Source organism: Mesitornis unicolor, unplaced genomic scaffold (genome assembly GCF_000695765.1).
Source record: "Mesitornis unicolor isolate BGI_N332 unplaced genomic scaffold, ASM69576v1 scaffold4664, whole genome shotgun sequence".
Lineage (NCBI taxonomy): Eukaryota > Metazoa > Chordata > Aves > Mesitornithiformes > Mesitornithidae > Mesitornis > Mesitornis unicolor.
In genome coordinates this window covers 8903-30102 of record NW_010181914.1, presented here as the reverse complement: position 1 = coordinate 30102, position 21200 = coordinate 8903, and the positions used below count along the sequence as shown (strand labels likewise).

Sequence of the window (21200 nt, the reverse complement as noted above, 5' to 3'; positions counted from 1 at the left end):
AATGTCTTAATAATCAGAAATAAAAGGATGATTTGTTCTGCCTTGCTTCTGCAAATGAAGGTGCTGGAGCAGTGAAAGCTGTGTGGTCTGTAGATTTATTAAACGATAGACAGCAATCAACTGCGGTTGGTTAAATACCAGTTTCTCACGTTCAGGTATTGGTTCAGGTTTGAACCTGAACTCTGTGTATCCTACATGGGAGACTTCATGCCAGTATCATTCTTCACAGGCCAGTGCTAAAATTCCTGCACCGTGATTTTAGGAATTATTAGCAAATAACAGGAAAGTATGACCTCCAAGTGGTCCTTTTCATTGCAAACACCAGACCATGTGGAGAAGTACAAGTGGGAGGAATGGATGCGGCGGCTCACAAGGATAAATAGGAGCTGTCAACAGCAGAAGCAGGTTTCCAGCTCATTGTATCTTGAGTTAGGGAACCTTGTTCTGCCACGAGGAGTGGAGGAGAGGTTTTGCCTTTGGTTCATTTTCAGTAGAATTGGGTTCATTTCTGCACTGGCGTTGTCTGTCGCTCACGAGGTGGTGGTTGTTGCAGACCAGACGCATGCTCGCACCCTCTGATTTTGAGATCTTGTCTGTCTCTTTGTCCCCAACCCCTTTCTCTCGACCCCACGCCTGCCCGGTGGGTGTTGGCAGATGCCTTCACAGAATCACAGAATCCCAGACCGTCAGGGATTGGAAGGGACCTCCAAAGCTCATCCAGTCCAATCCCCCTGCCGGAGCAGGAACACCCAGATGAGGTTACACAGGAAGGCGTCCAGGCGGGTTTTGAATGTCTGCAGAGAAGGAGACTCCACAACCTCTCTGGGCAGCCTGGGCCAGGGCTCTGTCACCCTCACTGAGAAGAAGTTTCTTCTCCAATTTCAGTGGAACCTCCTGTGTTCCAGTTTGTGTCCGTTACCCCTTGTCCTATCATTGTTTGTCACCGAGAAGAGCCTGGCTCCATCCTCGTGACACTCACCCTTTAAATATTGATAAACATGAATGAGGTCTCCCAAACATTAATGAGGTCTGTCTCTTCACTGAAGAGAAGGCAGAAGGACAACGGTGCCCATGCCGTTCTCTCCTCTCTTGCAGGCGTTGTGGAAGCGTGTCTCCTGCACATGCTGAAGCGCAGGGCTGCCGGCTTCCTGCGGACGGACAAGGTGGCAGCGCTGTTCACCAAGGTTGGCAAGACGTACGCTGTCGCTGGAGACGTCTGCAAGAAGGTGCAGGAGCTGCAGCAGCAGGCAGAAGGCAGGTGAGGCTGGCGTCTGTTTGGCAGCAAAACTCACACGAGGTGTGTGCCACACAGGACACGGAGGCTGCTGGGTGCGTGCAGAGGGGTCTTTCTTGGCCACGTCGGTTGCAGCTTTGTCCCTTTGGTGGCTGTAAGGTTATGACAGATGTTTTTGTTTGACTGAGCTGACAGCAAAGGGACAGAGGTTGGGAGCTGGGTCTCTGGTGTTTTGTTTTGATTCACAGTGTAGCGGATGACCACATCCAGCCCACACGGAGCAGCACAAGTGAATAATAACTGGTGGGTTTAGAGTGCTCGCAGTCAGGCTGTGGTGGACTGGTTTGGACTGTGGGTGGCAAGAGGAACTGGAAAACTCTTTGGTATGCTCCTTACCAAGCCAATAACAGAGGATTTGTGGGTATTATGGTAGAAATAGTTAATGGGTACAAAGAACGATAGGAAGAAGGATGAACTCGAGAAGGGGCGGTCAGCAGGACTGTAGGAAAGCAGTGAAGTACGCACTGGACTTGAGCACAGCTGAATGTGTGCTGCAGCCAAGGGCTTGGGACGGCTGGAAGTCCTAAACTTCTTGATAGTGGTGAGCAGCACAATTATAATTTTCCACGTGGCTCTGCTGACTGAAGGAGTCTGTGGGATGAGTGTCTGGTGGTGTGAACTCGGGACAGGAGTGGTTTCTTCTTGTGTGTAGACAGGAACGCAGTGGGGCTATGTCAAGAGAGCTTGGCTTCAATTTGTGTTGCCTTGCAGTCTTCAGTTATTGACAGTTGTTTAAATTAGCACTTATGCTTACATTTCTGTGTAGTTTTCTGGCATTTATATTTATTAGACTTCTAAATATTAGACTTTGTTATGTAGTTTTTAACAAATACGTCCTATTTTTGATATATTTTTAAATTGTGTGCCTACTGGTGCAGGCTGGGATGTTATTAATTTGTTCTTTAAGTGTTGGGAAGCAGGTTGCTTTCTACTGAAATTTCTCCTCAGTTAAGAGCCCACCTGAACCCTGCTCTAACCACGAGACCTTTGGCTGTGTCCTCTAGCAGAGAGGAGCAACTGAACTTAAATTCTGTGGTTTCTTTTGGAGAAATTTTGCGTTGTTTTCAGCTATTAACAACCACAGATCTTAATTGCTGTAGAAAATGTGCACAGCAGAGAGACTGTTAGGAAATGCTGCAGGGGATGGACTCGCTTCGTTGGACCTGCGAAATGAAGTCTGATTGCTCCTGAGGCTTTGGCCCCTGTTTGGGACGCAGCTAAACACGTTTGAATTCCTCCGGTGTTACTGGTGGTGTGCGTTTCTTGGCTTGGGGTTGCCACTGCCTGTGTGAGGCTCTGTCGTGGCCTGGTGGAGGAGCGAGGACTTTGGCAATGCGGAGGAGAGTTTCAGCTCTCACTCAAGCCCCCAACTGTTGTGTTTAGCTTTGTGACTGAACACTTTCCCAAAAGGGGGCCTAGTTGCTGTCAAAGAACAGGGTCGTTTGAGAGCCTGGGTTTTCTGCTGCAGGCTGTTGTAGGCATCAGGGTTTCTCTCTTCGTTTGGATACAATGGAACCTTCACAGGACATCCTGTTACAGAAGCTGTGCGTTGTGACTTGTTGCTGCACGTTAGGTATTTATTATGGAGCAGCGTTGTCATCTTGTCTTACATACCTAATGCCGCAGGCAGAGCCGGTGGGGATGGAGGAAGGGAACACAAACTCACGTTTCAGCTGCTTTGCTAGGCAGCAGGAAAGAGAAATGGAGAGAAAAACCCATTTTGCTTTTTGTGGGTCACCTTTTAGAAACTGGCAAGCTCTAGGCAACACATTCAGCTCCAGAATCAGTCTCTGGTTCCAAACCTCTTCAGGCCATTAACTGTCTCAGCAGTGACAAGTGGTAATTTGCATCAGTGCCACCAAAGAACTGAAGGAAGCGTTGTTGTCAGTAGGAAAATGTGTTTTGGACACCAGTACTCAGTGGCTGAGAGGTGGATGCTCGCTGTGGCAGCACACCCGGCGTGGATAACAGCACGTGCGTTGTGCTGCTCCCTGGCCTGAGGCAAGATCCAGCTCCAGCCACGGGAAGCTGTGCGGTGGCGTGGCCGACAGCACAGCGCGCTGGGGTCTACAGAGGAAGATGCCATCCTGTTCGTGCAGCACCATCCCACGGCGTGCCTGGGCGCAGCGTCCCTCCCTGGACGGGGCAGCAGAGAGCTCCTCAGGAAGGAACGACAGCTCCTGCGTGGTTCAGAGGCTCAGCAGAGCAGCCCCTGCGTTGGTGTTGGCAGCTGCGCCTGGGAGCTGATGCTGCTCGGCACAGCCAGCTTGCCGTCCTGCACGGAAAGGCAGCGGTGAGCTCCCATCTCCGAGGTGGACCTGTTGCTGTGCTGGCTTGTGCTGCAGGAACGCGCTCCCAGCTGGCTCCGGATGCTCATTTGCTATCGTCGTAGTTTCTCAGTTTGATTTTGCTTATCTCTTAGTTGTCTTGTTGTCGTTCTGTAGGTGGTAGGAGATGGGATTGCGCTGCCAAGCTGCTAGTACAGGCTGTGTTGTAGTGTATATGGTGCTTTACAGAGGATGAGAAGATGGGCCTGTGCCCAAGGATGGCCTGGGGATGCAATGGCAGGAGGAAGAGCTCTGCCTGTGCTCGCTCCAATCCCACTCTGTGTGTCTGGTGTCGGTGGGAACATCTCCAGCTGAAACAGCTCTGTGTCTTCTTGGGGCTGTGGCTCGCGTCTCCCAGCGCAAGCGGGAGGACAGGAAATCTTTTACCACCCTTCCTGGGGCTTTCCCAGCAAAGTGTGAAGCTCTGCTTGATAAGGAGCAAACTTCATCTGGCGCGACTTATTTTCTGGTGCGCTTTGCATTTTGTTATTGTTTTGTCATTCTTTTGTCTGCAGTGGATTTACAGCCCACTCCTTTCAGCCTGGTGTGTGGGAGTTTTGTAGGAGCTCCAGTGCTGGGCTTTTCCTTAAGCTTCAGAAGCAGAAAGGATATTTTTGGTAGGTGACTACCTAGCCTGAGATACCTAATACGGACCTGTTCAGGAGCTTTTTTTGGAGCTTGCTGAGCGTCTGTCTGTGAATTAGATAATCCTTGCAGACTTCACCTATTCGTAGCTCAGAACCAAGGCATCCTACATCGTTAGAGCCATGATTTTCAGAAAATCCCCGATGCTGGGCTGACTGAAACTCCTCACCGCAGTGGCAGGGAGCGCTAACGCAGCAGTGTAGGCAGCTGGGGTGTGGATCCGTGTTTGTCAGATACCTGCTGTGTATCCCAACACCTCTCCATGCTGTTTCTCACTGGAGAGCGTCCTGTGAGAAGAGTCTCAGTTCTGACTGCTTTTACTTGATCTCCTTTGGCAGGAAAAATCAGCCAAATGGGCAGGAACCGCTCAAGAGGCAGGGATCGACCACAAGCAAAACTCCTGTGCTGACACCTCAGGCCATCAAACACATCTGGGTGCGGACAGCGTTGATCGAGAAAGTGCTCGACAAGATCGTGCAGTATATCGTTGATAACTGCAGGTGAGGCAGCAGTCGGACACGGTTAATGAAAGCGTTTTAGTCCAGCACACCAACACAACTGCTGGTACTTGGATACCAGGTTCTTAAACTATTTTTTTCCATGTAATTCACCTGCAGACGTGACAAGAGGTTTTGGTCTCGGTTTTTGTACTGTGCATGTTCATCTTACTGCCTTCTCCGTCCATTCAAATGAGTTAGGATCAGGTCTTTAATTACAGGGGTGTGATTTTGGGAACCTGACTTGGTGAATAAAATGAACCTCTTCATGAGTCTTGTTCTCATGCGTTTTTGTGACATTGCAGCTCAATCGCTCCATGTTTAAGTCCCTCAGCTCTTCTGTTCTGGAGGAAGAGAAGCTGGTTTAGAGCTTGAGCCCCATCTAGTGGAAGAGACACCCGAGAATATCGCCAGTTCAAGAAATTTGGGTGTTTTGATTTTTAGGCTGTGTGGTTTTACAAGTCTGCGTTGCCTGCTGTGATGGGCAGGCTTTGGGGTCACTGCAAGAACTACTGTTTGTAGTGGCTCGTTGTTCTTGACAGCGTTTCAAGACTGTTCCTCACAGATGGAGGAGATGTTTAAGAATGTTTGGATCTTCTGGTCCCAGTGGAAAACTGACGAAATTGCTTGCAGAGAGTTATTGTTTGTCTCCATATCGCATTGGTGCCCAAAGCCCCAGATCAAATATACTGGGTAAACACATTTAGCAAAAGGCAAGCTCCTGCTCTCAAGAGCTCAGTTCCAAAATAGATGAGGCAGAATGAGCACTCTGAGAAGGTGCTTTGCCTGGGCTTACAGCTGATCAGGGCAGAGTGTGGCTGCAGAGGCGGGGAGGTGGTCGTCTTGTTAAATACAGAAGTCTGGAGCGTGGGTTTATCGAACGGGTTGTTCTAGGCTCCTTTCTGGCTCCATGGAGATCCAGTCAATGTTATTGATGTGGTTTAGGAGATGATCTAATTATAAAGCAGATGTCTAAAATAGGCCAAATAAATTTCTCCGTAGCATTCTTACAGTGTATTTTAATGATCTTTAAAAATAGTTCAGGGCGCACCGTGCTGTAAAAGCCTTCTCTGCCTGCAAATCCAACGCGGCATTTCTGTGTGAGATCAGGGGTGAGCAGTCAAGCTCCATTAGAGCTTTTAGAGGAGACGCATGCCTCGGGGTTTTCTAGGTAATCCTGGCAACTGCCTTTCTTCTGCCTGTCAAGTTCAGGAAAAATAGGGGATTTGGATCCCTTTGGTCCTGTCTCTGGCTGCTTAGATACACAGTTTTCTTATTCACGCCCATTGCGTGCAAGAGTGTATTTGATAATCACAGGAAACTTCTGTTGCTGGAATTTTTGTGTTAGAGCTGTAACTAAACTGGACTCTGATCTCTTATTCCTAGTAAATATTATGAAAAAGAAGCTTTACTGGCAGATCCTGTTTGTGGCCCAATCCTGGCTTCTCTCCTAGGTAAGTTCTTGCAGATTTGCTGCTTATGCTACAGAAAACAAATTGCTTCTATAAACTTTTGCATTATGATTCTGTTGCAAAATGGGATTTTTTCTCTCTAGCATGTAGTTTATTTATAATAGAGAAACATAGAAGATGATGTTTTGTTGCTTGAGACCAGTAGAGACCAGTCATCTGTTTTTATTATTAATTATTCATTGGGAACAGAATGGGAATGGCTTTTCACTGAACTCTTGCTCGCAGATTTTAACTACGAATGCTGCTGTGGCAGGGTATTGTGACCTACAGGAATATTTTTATACAGCCCTAGATAATGGGACCCGATGCGTTGTTATGTGCGTTGCCTGTATTATGGGCTGACCTTGTAGGATCATTAAGTGGTCATTAACACTCACTTGGCTTGAGAGGGAAATCTCACTTCCAGGACGTGGCCAGCAGGATAAGGCTGTGTTTCTGAACAGACTCCTAAGGTTTCTCTCCTGGGCTGTTTCCGTAGTTGGGCCATGCGCGCTGGAGTACACCAAGCTGAAAACCGCTGATCACTACTGGACAGACCCCTCCGCAGATGAGCTCGTTCAGCGACACCGGATTCAGGGAGTGCACGGCCGCCAAGACTCTCCCTCGAAGCGCCCAGCCCTGGGAGTAGGTATTTACTGTGTAAAATACCACCTGCTTCTGAGTTGGGGCACGGGTTGACAATAACACCAGCCTCAGAAGGGAGAGATCTGAATTTAAAATCACCTTTCTTTCCTCTTCTGTCATGGAGCCTTTATCACAGATCAGGAGTCCATTGGGCCCAAACGTCTTCTTCATCTGTACATAGAAAAGTTTGAAAGCCAGGACTAAATTCTGTGGCTTTTGAGGCTTGTGATCTGACCAAGTAGTCCAAAAACATAAGCTGCTTTGGCCAGGGGGGAGCTAGAGCCCAGATCATCTCTCTGCAAGGTCTCCTGGCTCCAGAAGTTCCTCTCTACAGAGATGGATCTAACTGGAACTGTTCCTGTGTTGTTGGCCTGCTGGTGCAGTCACTCCTGTCCTGCCTGCTCTGCCTTGACTGTGTCTGTGTGTGCTAGATCCGGAAACGGCATTCAAGCGGGAGCACGTCAGAAGATCGCTTTGCTGCTTCGGCAAGGGAGTACGTGGAGTCATTGCACCAGAACTCCCGAACACACCTCTTGTATGGGAAAAACAACGTCTTAGTCCAGCCGGTGAGTGCATGGAGTTTCGGGCCAGTCCACACAAGTGGTGTCTGACTGTGACCTGGCAAGTCCGTAGTGTGGGTAAGAACAAAACCTCGGCTCGTCAGGTGATCAGTTAACGTCCTCAGGACAGTGCTGCCTTCCCACTTGACTCTGTTGTGCTGGGGTAGATTAAGACGTGACAAATGCTTTTGCTGCCTGACCGATGTAAATGGTGAAGTGGTTACCTAGAAACAGGCACGCTGGACTGTATTTCATAAACCCAGTGACTGTACCGTGGTTTTTCCCCTCTTTAATAGCAGTACTGAATGCCAGTACTTCTGGTGTTAAGGTTTCCCTCAGCAGCTCCTAGGTAATGCCCTGCTCTGGAATTTGGGAGGCATGGGGAGGCTGGAACGTGACGATCGCAGTTGTGCACTTGAGTCACCTGCGTTGTCTGTGGTTGCTTCTGTGCAGAAAGACGACTTGGAGGCGATTCCTGGGTACCTCTCCCTCCATCAGGCAGCAGATAGCTTGACGTTGAAGTGGACTCCAAATCAGCTGATGAATGGAACCCTGGGAGATTCAGAGCTGGAGAAAAGGTAGCCATTGCATTCAGGAAAAGATCAGAAGCATTGACGGTGTTTATTCCTTTTATACTTGGCAATACAAGTGTAACAGGGCCGATTTAGGTGAAGGACTTCTAAATAGTGCAGAAGTTGAGGTGTCGGACGGCTTGAGTTCTGTTCCTGTTTTGCCACAGATGAAGCAACTCTCCAAAGGTCCTGTAGTGCACTTGGATATAAGACCTTTTCAAAAGGAAAACAGAAGCCCACTTTTCCAGGTTTCCAGCAGGAAGGGTTCAACACTGCCTTCTGTCATTGCAGTTCTAGCACCTTCCTTCAGAGGGACACAGATCGCTTGGCAAGCGTGGCTAATTTCAGCCTCAAAAGAGAGACCTGCGGTGCCATTGTCTCTTGCTAGATCCGTTCTTAATCTGATTTGGCATTCTGCTTCAGTGGAAAGGCAGGTGAAGTCTTGAAGCAGGCTGGTACGTCTCCTCAGGGAGCGCTTCCTTCAGCCCCAGAACAGTGCTCTCCAGTGTTTAATCCAAACCATTCTTTTTCTAAAACTTCTTGTGTCACTTTAATGGAACATTAATGAAGCCCTCTACCCTTGCTTTTATTGCTGAACTGTGTCGAGGTTGTTCTCAGAAGGGTTCAGAGCTGTTGCCAGTGTTTAATCTGTAAGCTTGGGCCCCAGTGGATTTACACGCTGCTGCCCCTGAGTCAGTTGTGCAAGGCTGGCCTAAAACCCAGCTAAAAACCATCACCAAGTCTGTGCCCAGGCATTTTAACCTCAGCCAGGGCACTGCTGTAACCTGGTGTGGGGCAGTGGGGCGGGAGGGGAGGTGAAGGAGGAAAGGGAGATTATTGAAAACCTGGTGCCGGATGTTTCCAAAGGGGAGAACTAGTTCCTTTGCCTTTACTTGACTATTAATTTACTTTAACAGACCGCAATTAGTAAGCAGTTCTTAACTTAGCAGAGTCTTTTTAATTGGGTGCATGGAACTGGAAGCATTCCTGAATATGGGGGAAAAAAAAAAAAGATTCCTGCACTTTTTCCTTCCCTGCAGTGTTTACTGGGACTACGCATTAATAGTGCCGCTCAGCCAGATCGTCTGCATCCACTGCCATCAGCAGCGTAAGCATAAACCTTCTTCTCACGGGGTCAGACCCCCTTTCTGCCAGGTGAATGTTAATGCTGCTGCCGTTTTATATGGTGCCTGTTGGGGGCTATTGCTAGGGGAGGCAGACCGTTTTCCTTCTTCAGGTGCCTTCACTGGTAAGAACTCCTCTGCCTGACACTGCTCCAGCTGTCGACTGCTTTCTCTGTTCTTTGGTTTTTCTGTGCGCTTTGCTCTTTCTGAGCATCTGTGCAGAACAGCGCCTGTGGGAAACGAGTCATATTGAATGTGGAAGCTTCGGCTCTGTTAAGTGTGATCCTCCATCCACTGACCATTACAAGCAAGGAGAGGGGGAAATAAGCAGGTCTGTCAGCCACGTCTGTGGTGGGATCCCCAGCCTGCAGAAAGGGGTGCGTGCACCCAGAGCCACCCTCTGTCACCCCCTGACCAGCCAGGCCTCAGCAGCCCATTTTGCTCAGTGCAGGGAGAGGAATCCGGATCAAAACATCTCTCCCACTGCTTTCCTTGCCACAGGACTTAAGTCAAAATCACAGAGCAAAGACAAAGAACATTGAGAAATTTTATTTGGAGTCAGATTTGAGTTACAGTTGCCATACACCAGAGACTTGGTTTAGTTATTCCTTTATTACTTATTATATCAGTGTTCAGAATCACTTCAAATGTTTCTGCATGAGGCCTGTCATAGTTTGCTTCTATCTTGAGCTTCTTTAGGACTAAAGGACTGAGGTCGTCCCTAGATCACACTGTGACTTACAGAGGCTTATTTATCTGCTTAGAGATGATCACAGATAAAATTTACTTAGAAGGTAAGAGCAAAAAATAGAGGTTTTGGTGTAACAGCGTGGACTCCTCTCGTCCTCCGTTGCAGCAGAAAGCAGATGGACGTTAGTCCTGGTGAGCCAGGATGGAACCCAGAGACCTCCGCTGCACTTCCCCCAGGGAGGTCACCTCCTCGCCTTTCTCTCCTGTCTGGAGAACGGTCTCCTGCCTCGGGGTCAGCTGGAGCCGCCGCTGTGGTCCCAGCAGGGCAAGGTACTGCTCAGCTGCCGAGCTGCTCGTGGGGAGCTGGGCTTTGGGGTCTCTGCAACAGCGCGCTGGTCCACCGGGTCTGGGCAACTGGAAGTCAAAGTGGGAGGCAAAACCACTCCGTTTAGTGCAGTTTGGTTCTTATACAGATAATCTATAAACCTTGTTCATAGCTTCATTGCCTCGTTGGGCAATGAACTGGAATCTGCTGTTGTTTTCTCCCTCACCTCTTCCCAACATTGAGAGTTTAACTTCTAAGATTTAAGATGCCAAAGGTTATTAGTACTTGGTCTGTTGTGCTCTGTCACTCATTCGTAGCTGAATGAATGGAATTGTTATTTTCTCTAGGGCAAGGTATTTCCAAAGCTTCGAAAACGGAACAGCAACAGATCAGTGGACCTAGAGGAGATGCCAGCTGAAGACACCTCTACAGACTACGTGTTCAGAATTATCTATCCAGGACACAAGCATGATAACAGTAAGTGCCTTTGTTCTGCTATGTTGAAAACAAACAAACCCTAAAAAAACCTTGAAGTAATATCCTGGGAAGTCACTGAAGGTAACGCGCAAGCCAGGTTTTTGAGGAGGGGAAAAAAAGGTATCACAGAATTTCATCTTGTGATGGTTGTGATCAACAGGTACAGCTTACTGTAGGTTTCCTTCATGCAGTGAAACTTCTTGTCTTAGTGGAAATGGAGTTGGGAATCTTACTGATATTTACTCTGTGTTTTGCAGAGGAAGTTTTCAAAATACTCCCCTGGGCTTGCAAACTGAGACTAAAAGCAAAAAGATTGCTTGGCTAGCCAAGAGCAGTTGTGCTCCCAAAGTGAGGATATTTTGATTGGCCACACTGCTTGCTCATACCGTTGTTATTAGGAAAAAAGCAACCATAAATTCTTTAAAGTACCCCAAGAACTCCCTGGGCTAAGTTTTCCTGGTTTGGAAGCAAGAACTTAACAATGGATAAGCAAAGGCCCTTCCAAGGAAACTAAATGAATTCCCAAGCACCAAACCACCTCATGTCATCAGTGAATGCAAATTGCTGACACGCAGGGAGGCATTTGAGCTGGTTCTCAAGCAGCACGTCCAGTGTTGTTCCCCTTGGCAAGGAAGCAAGAATTTCCCAGGAAGATCAGACCCTAAAGTTTGCAGGGGATTTGGATTTACTGCTCATATTGGGACTTACTGCAGCTGAAAAAGCAGAAATCTCAGCAGAACCCCGAGCACGGTGGTGGCTGTGCTTTATTAGGGCTTCTGGATGCGCACAGGTAAGTCCACGCACCAGCAGAAGCGTGAATTGAAGGGGCTGCAGGTTCCCCGGGCGCATTCAGCACGGCCCAGCCTGCCGAGTGCGGGACAGGGCGAGCTGGGGAGCAGGGTGTTTGCTTCCAGGCGCATCTGGCACATGGTTCAGAGTGGAAAAGGGGCCGCAGCATTGGTAAGGGCACGGTGAAGGAGAGAAGCAAGTTGAGCCTAGAATCCCCATGGAGTTTTCCTAAAAAGCATGCTCACCTCCTGCAGGCTGGCACTGGGACCTTCCTCCACTGCCATGGTGTGTGCTCTGGGAACACAGCCTGTGCACAACCAAAAGCTGGCCTGCGTGTGGTGCAGCATGGTTTTTTTCTGCAGGAAACTCATTTTTCATACCCATTTATAGGAGCTTGTGCCTCAAGAAGAGGGCAGGATTCAAGTCCTTTGTCTTTGCTGAACGTGTCCTGTTGAGCTTTCCCGCAGAGTCGAGTTCTCTCTTCTTATGCTCCTCTTTCACTATTTTCTTTGAGCAGTAACTATTAACTACCACCACTTAGCTGCCAGCCGCTCTGCCTCTGTTGACGATGATGAGGAGGAGGAAGATAAGCTACACGCAATGCTATCAATGATCTGCTCTCGGAACCTCACAGCTCCTAATAGGATGAAAGGTTTTTATCCTCCTTCCCCCGTGTCCCAGAGCTCTATTGCAGCTCGTTCCACTGATGCGTACAACAGTGTTGGCATTATTACAGGGAAAAACATTGCATTGGCGCCGTGAGATCTGGAGGTGCAGTTGACTGGGCAGAGGGGCTGGGAATGTGCAAGCAGCAGCGTCTGCCCTCCCCTTCGAGCGCGTGTGCTGCTGAACAGACAAACCTCTCCTTCCAGGGGCCTCCTCCCCACCTTTCTGAAAGCCGGGTGCTGAAGCGTGTTCTCCCCCGGGAAGGGGGGAGTGCAGCAGGTCCTTGTGTTCCCCCTCTGTGAGTTAGGTGTGCACAGCATGACGGACTGGGGAGGGCAGCCTCGTGTAGGAGGGATCAGAGGTGAACCGTTACAGCAATAGTAGCGATGTGCGGGGCAAAGCCAGCACCAGAGCGTGCCTGTGGAGACAGAATAGGGTGGAAATGCAGTGAGTTACAGTTTCAGCCCAGGGGTGGTTTAGGTGTGCATGGTCCCCCACTTTAAACACCTCTGTAAGGCAGCAGAAGTGTGCAGAGGAGATCACCCGCAGATGTGATACCTCTCTGTGGTCAGGCACTTTCATTCCGTGTCTGCCATTCGTGGGCTTGGTGGGTTTCAGACTCTCCACCCTCCGAAAATCTGTCATCTGATTCTTTTCCTGAAGCAGCTGACAACAGATGTATTAAGCTGGTGTTCTCAAGAAGTGTATGTGCTGCAAGCATTCAGGATCTGGTGGTGTAGTTATGAGACTGAGAAGCCCTCGCTTTCTCAAAGGAGGGAGCCGAATGGTGTAGAAACAACCCATTCCCCGGGCCAAACCCCTCCTGCGCAGCCTGGGCTCTGGGGCCTGCAGCTGTTGGGCAGACAGACAGGCGTTGTGGAGGCCTCTCCACTGCTTCGTGTGCAGCTGCTTCTCTAGGCTTACCCGTTACCGTACAGCTTCAGCACTGCTGGGCTTTCGGCCTTGATACCTCTTGGGTGCATGTGCCAAGCCTGGCGTGCTCCTGTTAGAACAGCAGCCTTCACCTTTCCCTGATAGACAGCCTCAAAACTGATGCCCATCAGCAAGAACAGAATCCTCTCCGTTGCTGGGCTGTGAAGTAGCTGTCAGAATTGGACATCTGCAGGGGAGCAGGAAGGAGAGCAACTGCTCGCAAGTTGGGCCCTTGTCTGGATTTTTCCTTTGTTCTGTTAGCGTGAACATGCTTTTCCTGGTATTTCTAAGAAAAACACGATGTATCCTGACCCCAGATAAGACCCTCATACCTTGAAATAGCAGAGCAGTTGTTTTTGTTGCAGATGGATGGTAGCCCTGGCAGGGGGGACTGACTGCAGGAGCCAAGGACTGCCCTGCAGCTCCGGCCAGTGCTTCAGCTCTGGTCAGACAGGACAGAGCGTTCAGGGAGGTGCCCTCGCTTCTCACGGGCTGCCCACGCACAGCCTCTGGAAAGTGATAAAGCCTGGCCCACGTTAATAGAGAGTTCTTGGAAGGGATGGATGGGAAGCAACTCAAAAAACATACAGCGTTTCCCATGACAAAAGTGTTTCAGGAGGTTTCTGTGTGTCTTAACTGATCGTGTCTGGATCTGGGTAGCAATGGAGGGGAGAAGGACTGACACTGCCACATCCACGTGTTCAGAACTGTGACCTGGAGCATAAGGAACACAATTTAGTCCTTAGTCAGGTGATGGCTGATGATTTTCAGTTATCCCGCAGTCAGAGCCCTGCTTTTGCTTGTTCGATCTGGGAGGTAAGGGCAGAGTGAGCAGTGATTCGCGCTGGGCTGGGCTGGCCCGCTGCCTCTCCAGCAGCGTCCCTCTCAGTAATGACAACACTGTTGTAGCAGGTTTGCCAGCCATTTGCTTCTACATCTTGCAACATGCTCGACTTTTGCATGTAGCCGAAGGTACAGATAACACCACTACAATTAAATAAAAGATGCTGTTCACTCTAATTCTTCGCTAATTCAGGTACCTTTCATCTGAATCTTTAGGTTCTGTGGGGTTCTTTTCTTGTTTCTCTAAAAAAATAAATAAAACTGAAAAACCCACCTTTCTTGTCTGTAGAGGGGAGGCAAAAATAATGACTAAAAATGTTTGTCTAATGGTTTTTATTTGAACCCAATAAGAAGCTGCAATAAATACTGGGTCATTCAGCTCCTTCCTGAAGAATTAAGGTGAAGAGCATTTTTGCATCGCACTCTGTTTTGTGAACTGAACCACACGTGGCTGCTTCCGCATGAGCCTGTGCTTTTTCTGTTAACAAATGTTTTTACTCCACTCCTTCCTCCCCTCTGCCCACTTTCCAACAGGCACGACTAAAATGCTTTGTGCTGCCTTGATTTCAAATGCATGAGATGGTTTGGAATGGCCCCAACCACCACCCAACCCATGTACGTTTTAAAAGCACGGCCCAGGGGACTGGATTTTGCTTACAAATGTGAATTTAGTGACATGCAGTATTATGGCATTTACCTTAATTTTAATCACGGGTGAGCTGAAAGGCCAGTAATTTATTATACACCAAAAACCCCACGAGCTCAGATGCCAGCTGGGAACGCTGAGGAGCTGAAGCCAAGCTTTCTGAAGGTAACTGGTGATTTTTGGGGTTGCCTTCCTGAAGCTGGTTAAAAAGACAACCAGATTTGGTGGAGCAGGGGTAACTGAGGAAGGTGCGCTGTGCTGTTGGATCACATTTTCCTGCGGAGTATCCTGCTTTTATAAACCTGGTGTTGACATTAGTGGGACTTGGAACTGCCCTTCTGCAGCAAGTATTGTAGGAGCTGGTTCTGAGGGGCAAAGCAGCATCTTCTGAAAAGGACTGAATCGGTTTGTCTGGATTTCTTACGTGCTCAGACTTCGACTCCAGCTGGACTGGCAGTTACGTGGCTCATTCCAGAACTGCAGAATGCAATTCGGAGACCTGAGTTAAATAGAAGGTCATGTTAGATGATCTCCTCTGGCCATAGCATTATGTGAGAACCAGGTGTAGTTGTCACTGCAGCACCCTTTGCTCTGCTCTCTTGAAACATAAACTGGGATGTGCATGGGCAAGAAAGGGGGAAATGAAGGGATGTGACTCCAGGGGACGTGCACAGCATGCAGCTGGTTTAGATGTGCTGAGCAGTATTTGAGGTCACTAGGACGGCGCTCTCCCCTTTTTGGAACCGAGGTTCAGAGCCTGCTGAGAAGTAAAGCATGAAGCCATCAGGATGCGCAGAAGGAAGAGGGGGGAAAGAAGAGAAAGTGTTGATGACCTGCTGTTGTGTTTGGCTGTTTTCCCCAGACACCAGCGAAATGATAGAGATGCAAGGCTTTGGGGCAAACCTGCTCTCGTGGCAGCTGGAGCACTGCAGCCAAGGCTCCTCCTGCATCTCCTGCTCGACCGGGAGCTCCCCCTATGACATCCCCAGCTGCTGCAGCTGCGTCCATGACCGGTGAGTGTGGGGATGACCTGGGAGACGGGTTCTTTGGCTGGTTTAACAGAATTCAGCTCTCGGAGCGTTTGCTCTAACGAGTTGTTAACAATTGCAGCGAAGGGCACCAATTCGGGGACCTTTACAGTGCACCCGAGCAGTTGCAGGCAAATGCACCAAGTGAATCTGTTCTGGGCCAAAATGCTGGTGAGGAAAATGCTTTAAAATGTCTGATTATTGTCATCCTTTAGGTAAATAAATTTTGGTGCAGAGAAAGACTTGCCATGTGTAGGTCACAGGGATCACATACAGCACCTGGTGATCGCTGTCCCGTGACCGTGTTCCTGTTAATGTGCCCCCACAGGACTCCGCTGAAGATGCTGTGTGAAAGCATGAAGAGGCAGATAGTTTCCAGAGCCTTTTATGGATGTAAGTGAAGCTTCTTATGGCAGCGCTTGTGGTGTCTCTGTGCTTATCTAAAAGCCACGTGATGTTTGGTTGAGAAAGCAGCCCCAGCCCAGATTTGTTGCATGAGTCAGATCACCTCAGGACAGCTGGGTGGACGTGACTCCAGTATCTGCTTCGTACTCCCCTTATTTGTGGGGTTTGCACGTGGCAACGGGGGAACTGATGCTTAGTGGAGACAGAATGTAGTCGTGCAGTGTAATGTCATACTCTACTTGGATTTTACTACTCTGTAAGATTCATGTGCTCTTTGGCTCTGCTGCAGTTCTTCACTCTTACACAGCACAGCCCAAGTTCACTTTGTACAGTATTGTTAGCGGCAGGTTTAAAACGTCACAGCCTCGCCTTCAGAAAGGGGCTGCTGGCGCTGGGCACATCACTCACTCGTTAAATCCGCCCCGCGCAGGGCTGGCCCACTGCCGCCATCTGTCCACGGTGCGCACGCACCTCTCTGCCCTGGTGAACCACGCCATCGTCCCGCCCGACAAGCCCTGCAGCGCTGCCGGCGGCCTGACCAAAGAGGTCTGGAGCAAGTACCAGAAGGACAAGAAGGTAACAGCAACTCAGTAACTTCAACAGGTAGTAATTTACAGTTATTAAACTGCCTCCCGTAGGCTGCTGCGCTGAGCGTGGCAGTCGTAGAACAGGCCCAGGAAGCATGGAAGGTGCTTTTGAGGCTTCACGAGACCCCTTCTTCCTCCTGAGAGTCGACTCCCACAGTGCTTTTTACCCTTCGCTTCTCTGATGATGGCAAAGATACCAGTTAACATCAGAGCAACTGATCTCATGATGACCTGTTCTATTGGAAGTTAGATTATTTTCACGGGAGACACGACAACTGAGGTTAGACTGGATTTGTGCTAGGGCCCTAATGGCATGCATCAAGTTGCAATATTTATTTAATGCCATGTGTGTGTTTCACTGTCTTTATACTTGGTATTAAGTCTATGTAAGCATTTATGAGGAAGATAAAGATGAGCGTTACCTTCAACACCTCTTTCTCCTGACTGCTGCAGAACTACAAGGAACTGGAATTACTCAGAAGAGTTTACTACGGCGGGGTGCAGCACGAGATTCGGAAGGAGGTGTGGCCGTTCTTGCTGGGTCACTATAAATTCGGCATGGCCAAAAAGGAGATGGACCAGGTAGGGACAACTTTCTGGGGATCTGAGCTATGTTTGCGGAATAGGTTTTGTTTTCTGAATAGCAAGTGTTAGTGTTACGGTTTAATAATCCTAAGAGAAAAACGCGACTGAAAACACGAGTGACGCACGTTAGCAGAGGGGTGATGATATCATGTAGTCATGTCTGAAAGTCACTAAAAGGGAGGGTTTTACAGAAGTCAGGAAACCTGCACTACCCTCTGCCTGTGACGTGCACTGGCCTTGAGCAAATCCCGTTTTCACGAATTTGCCACTTGTCGACATTGACATTCAGATAGTAATTGAAGTCATTCCTCTTTTCTATGGTGTGTTAGCTGAGTTATACTGCAAATGCTCTTTGAAATAATAACTGTCTACGTGATACTGCATCTGCACCTGTGGACTTGAGCCAAGATTCCCCTCCTGCAGCGCGCCTGGAGTTACTGCCTAGAGACGAAAAATACCCAGAGGGAGGTTTAGCCAGGAAGTCAGGTTCACGATGCGTTTGCTAGAGTAAAATGAGCTGTGCCTCCGTAAAACACGGGGTGCACTTTCAGGTGAGCCGTTATTCCTCTTAATGTCTGCCACGCTGCTGCTCACGGTGATCAGTAATTGCCTGGGCTCTGTCACAGCCTTGTTTCGCAGTCTGACACTTGGCACGAAGCGTGTTGTTTCCATTAACGAAACCACAGTTTGCCCATCTCTCACTTACGCTATCTCCCTTTGTGGGCTGTTTGTAGCAATACCAACTTTCTACTTTGCTGAGTGCTTTCAATTGTTGTAATCACTGAGCAAGCGCCTTGATAATGAACCAGAGCTGGGCAAAACGGCACAGTCACGGCTTCACTCAGCTGCACTGAGTGCATGTGTGTGTGTGTATATATATATATATAAAAAAATGTATCAGGACACTGCCCTGTGGGCAAGGTCTGGATTTGTATGTTGGTAATACATTGCTTTAACTGACATTAAGAATCACCCAAATGTTTGCTGAACTGCCCAGAACAGTAATGAGGTTTGCCCTGGAATATAATGAACACATTAATCTGCTTTTCTGTTAGTGCTATTACCAGGGAGGTAGCACTCATACAGGATCAGCTACTGCTCTGGATTAAATGGATAAGGAGTAGTTTATATATCAAAATATTTGGCACTGCTAACTCCCAGTTATTCTGTGTTGTAAGGGATAGTTTATATCCCTGTGAGCACCTGCAGATCAGAAGGGCAGCCTGACCCGCAGCCTTGCAATGGAAAATGAGCTATTATGCAAACAGTGGCACTTTATAAGCAGCATTCTTCTTACTATAAACTGCTACAGCAATTTGACTTGTTTTTCCTCATGCTAATCTTTATAAACCAGTTCTGAACACGGATGGAGAAATACACCCCGTAACCGTTCAAACTGGGTCACACTCCAGATTCTTCCCCTGAATCCAGTCACCTCGGTGGGTATTTATATTTGGATTTTCCAGCTCCAGTGTATGGAGGGCCTTTCCAAACACTTCTGTGAATTTGGCCGAGAGCTTCAGCAGCAGTGATGTGGCTGAACGGCAGCACTTCCAGATGCAGTGTGAATTTATTACATCTGCATTTGGTGTTCCATTTGTTTGTTGTGTTTTGGTTTTTTTTTAATTTAAAATTTTCAAGAAATAGAGAATATTGGAGTTTTCTAGCACAGACTGCATTTTGCTGTCTCTGTTCCCCACAGGCAGATGAACCATCAGATTTATGATCCATGTGTAGAGATAGAAGGTGTGTCTGGAACTGGAAGAAGGACCCAGATCTTAGCTCATAGAGTGCGAGACCTGGGGCCACAACGCAGGGGTTCCAGCCCCAGCTTCAAAGGGCGCAGCCATGCATCAGCTAGAACAGAAGAGATTTGGCAAGAAGAGATAAATAAACAAATACTTGAGTCCATTTAATAGGAGTTAAAGTAAATTCACAGAGGATGTCAAAGATCTGATCTTCAGAATTCAAGCTCCCATAGGAAATTCCCCCACACACTGAGTTTGTACCACACTGACACAGGGGTACCCCAAACCTGACCTGGAATCCTAGTGAGCTACTCAGCACCTGTAGTAAATAACAGTAATAACCAACTCCTCAAGGAAATGTGCAGCGGAGGCTCAAGCTTACCCTTGAATGAGTGAGGTGAGAGCAGCTGTAACATCAGTGTGTACAGGGAACTCCTCATGTCCTCAGCTGAAGTCAGATGATTTATCATCGCTGCCTTCTGATGGCATTTTTGCAGTCATCCATCCGTACCTGGGGCACTCCCAAACGTGGCTGTCCTCCAGCCTTCCTCTGATGTTGTATTTTACGATTTATGACTCGGCAGCTACCTCAAGTGACAAACGGCTCATGGCTCTTAGCACGAATGCTGTGGTAGCCACTCCAGCACCTGGAGCCAGCTCCCGATCGCGGTTTCTCTTCAGCTCTGACAAGTGACAGAGTGGTAAAATCACTACGTGTCCCTTAATAGCCCAGGGCGGGTTTCTGTGCCTGTCTTTCAACAGAGGAAGCTGGCAGTGGCAAAAACCTGTTTTATTGCTATGGGAACCAGAGCGGTTTGGTCTGGCCATGCACGGCGCAGCCGCAGGACGGGGCTGTCTGAGCTGGGGTTTCTGCTGTCCAGCCTCATGTCTGTAACCCTGGGACCTGGCACTGCAAGGGCTGTGTTGGAGCTGGAACAGAGGAGGAGTTGGGAAGTTGTCATGAAACTGGGAATAATCTGGTTAGAGGCAGCAATTGCACCATTGGGTTGCATCTGCCTTCTGTGCGAGGTTCCTCAGGAAAGCCAGTGACATTTCCTGTTCTTTCCTAAACAGTGTTGAAGTGCTGTTGATAACACTGTATGCTGTATGTTGATAACACTGCTTGTATGAATCTTTTTCTGGCATCTACAGTGACAGTTTATTCTCTGCAGTAAATACACGACGTTACTGCTCCAGTCATTGCATTTCCAGTCATGGTGACGTGCGCAAGAGGCTTCAGGATCCTCCCGGCCCTTGGTTCGAGACATTACACTTACTTTAGATCTCCTCCTCCTGGCTTCCACTCATTGTTGATGCTATCTCTGGAGGAGAACCACCATCTGAGGCCCTGTCTGTCTGTCTGCAGGTGGATGAGGACATCGCTGTCCGGTACCAGAAGGTCATGGCTGAGTGGAAAGCCTGCGAGGTCGTTGTAAAGCAGCGAGAGAAAGAATCACATTCGGCCACACTGGCCAAGTTCTCGTCAGGCAGCAGCATCGACAGCCACGTCCAGCGACTGATTCACAGGGACTCCACCATCAGCAACGACGTAGGTACCCCCTTTTGCTCACCCATACAGCGCCAGCAGTGCGCAAAGCTCAGCACTGCAGAGGTGCAGCCCAGGGAAGCAGAGACTTAGGTTATGCAGCCCCAGCAGCCTGGAGCTCCTTGAATCCCACATGGGATTTGAAGCGGCAGTGCCTCTGTAACAGCCAAGAGCAGGTCTGGATTTTGGGTAGTCTGTAGCTGTTCTTCAGCAGGACCTGCCAAGGAGCTTTAAGGTTCACCTACTGTAGAGGATCCTTCTCTCGGCAGAGGAATAGCTCTCTAGATCCCTTACTTGCAGGTCCTTTACTTATGCAAAAGATCGCTACTGTTAAAGCCTATTTTAGATTCTTCAAAGATACACTCCAATGAGCGGGTGTTTTTAGTGCTGCTATTGCAGGTAGGGAAGCTTCACTGCTTTCCAAGGAGATTATGAAAGAGAGAGGCGTCATCACAGGAGATGGAGATGAGATCATAAACCGGTATTTTTAGACCTACAGTTCCAGTATAAAGACTGAGTGAGGAGCTCTCGCCTGTTTGCGTGCAGGGAAGCTCTGTTCATCAGTGATCTTCTCCGCTGAAGTAATCGAGTCACTTCTCTCTCGTGGTTGGAGGTTTGTTTGCCACATTAATGTTTCCTGCTCCTGCACGTGCCCCTGCTTTACTGAATCTTTTCTCCCCTGCCAACCCCCAGGTCTTTATATCTGTAGATGAGACAGACTCAGCAGAGCGGGACCCAAAAGGTCAGGACGATCCCGCTCTGACCGTGGTGGCTGTGGACGCGCCAGCAGCGGTGGCTGGCATAGAGCAGCAGGCGG

The 21200-nt window shown here is 48.8% G+C and overlaps 1 protein-coding gene across 1 annotated transcript in view; it reads left to right on the top strand.

The window, feature by feature from the left end:
- Window positions 1–1046: 1046 nt before the first annotated feature.
- The window catches only part of SGSM2 (small G protein signaling modulator 2), a gene marked incomplete at its 5' end in the record, with an annotated part of 24334 nt that continues 4180 nt past the window's right edge, over window positions 1047–21200 (top strand). Inside the window, 16 exons of the mRNA XM_010183574.1 lie at window positions 1047–1258; window positions 4605–4766; window positions 6150–6217; window positions 6714–6859; window positions 7291–7425; window positions 7873–7997; window positions 9032–9099; window positions 9972–10135; window positions 10478–10607; window positions 11914–12048; window positions 15347–15497; window positions 15841–15905; window positions 16348–16493; window positions 16958–17086; window positions 20204–20386; window positions 21077–21200. The exon at window positions 21077–21200 is cut by the window's right edge and continues 302 nt beyond it. Coding sequence (XP_010181876.1) covers window positions 1047–1258; window positions 4605–4766; window positions 6150–6217; window positions 6714–6859; window positions 7291–7425; window positions 7873–7997; window positions 9032–9099; window positions 9972–10135; window positions 10478–10607; window positions 11914–12048; window positions 15347–15497; window positions 15841–15905; window positions 16348–16493; window positions 16958–17086; window positions 20204–20386; window positions 21077–21200 — 2143 coding nt within the window. The remainder of the gene's footprint in view (window positions 1259–4604; window positions 4767–6149; window positions 6218–6713; window positions 6860–7290; window positions 7426–7872; window positions 7998–9031; window positions 9100–9971; window positions 10136–10477; window positions 10608–11913; window positions 12049–15346; window positions 15498–15840; window positions 15906–16347; window positions 16494–16957; window positions 17087–20203; window positions 20387–21076) is intronic.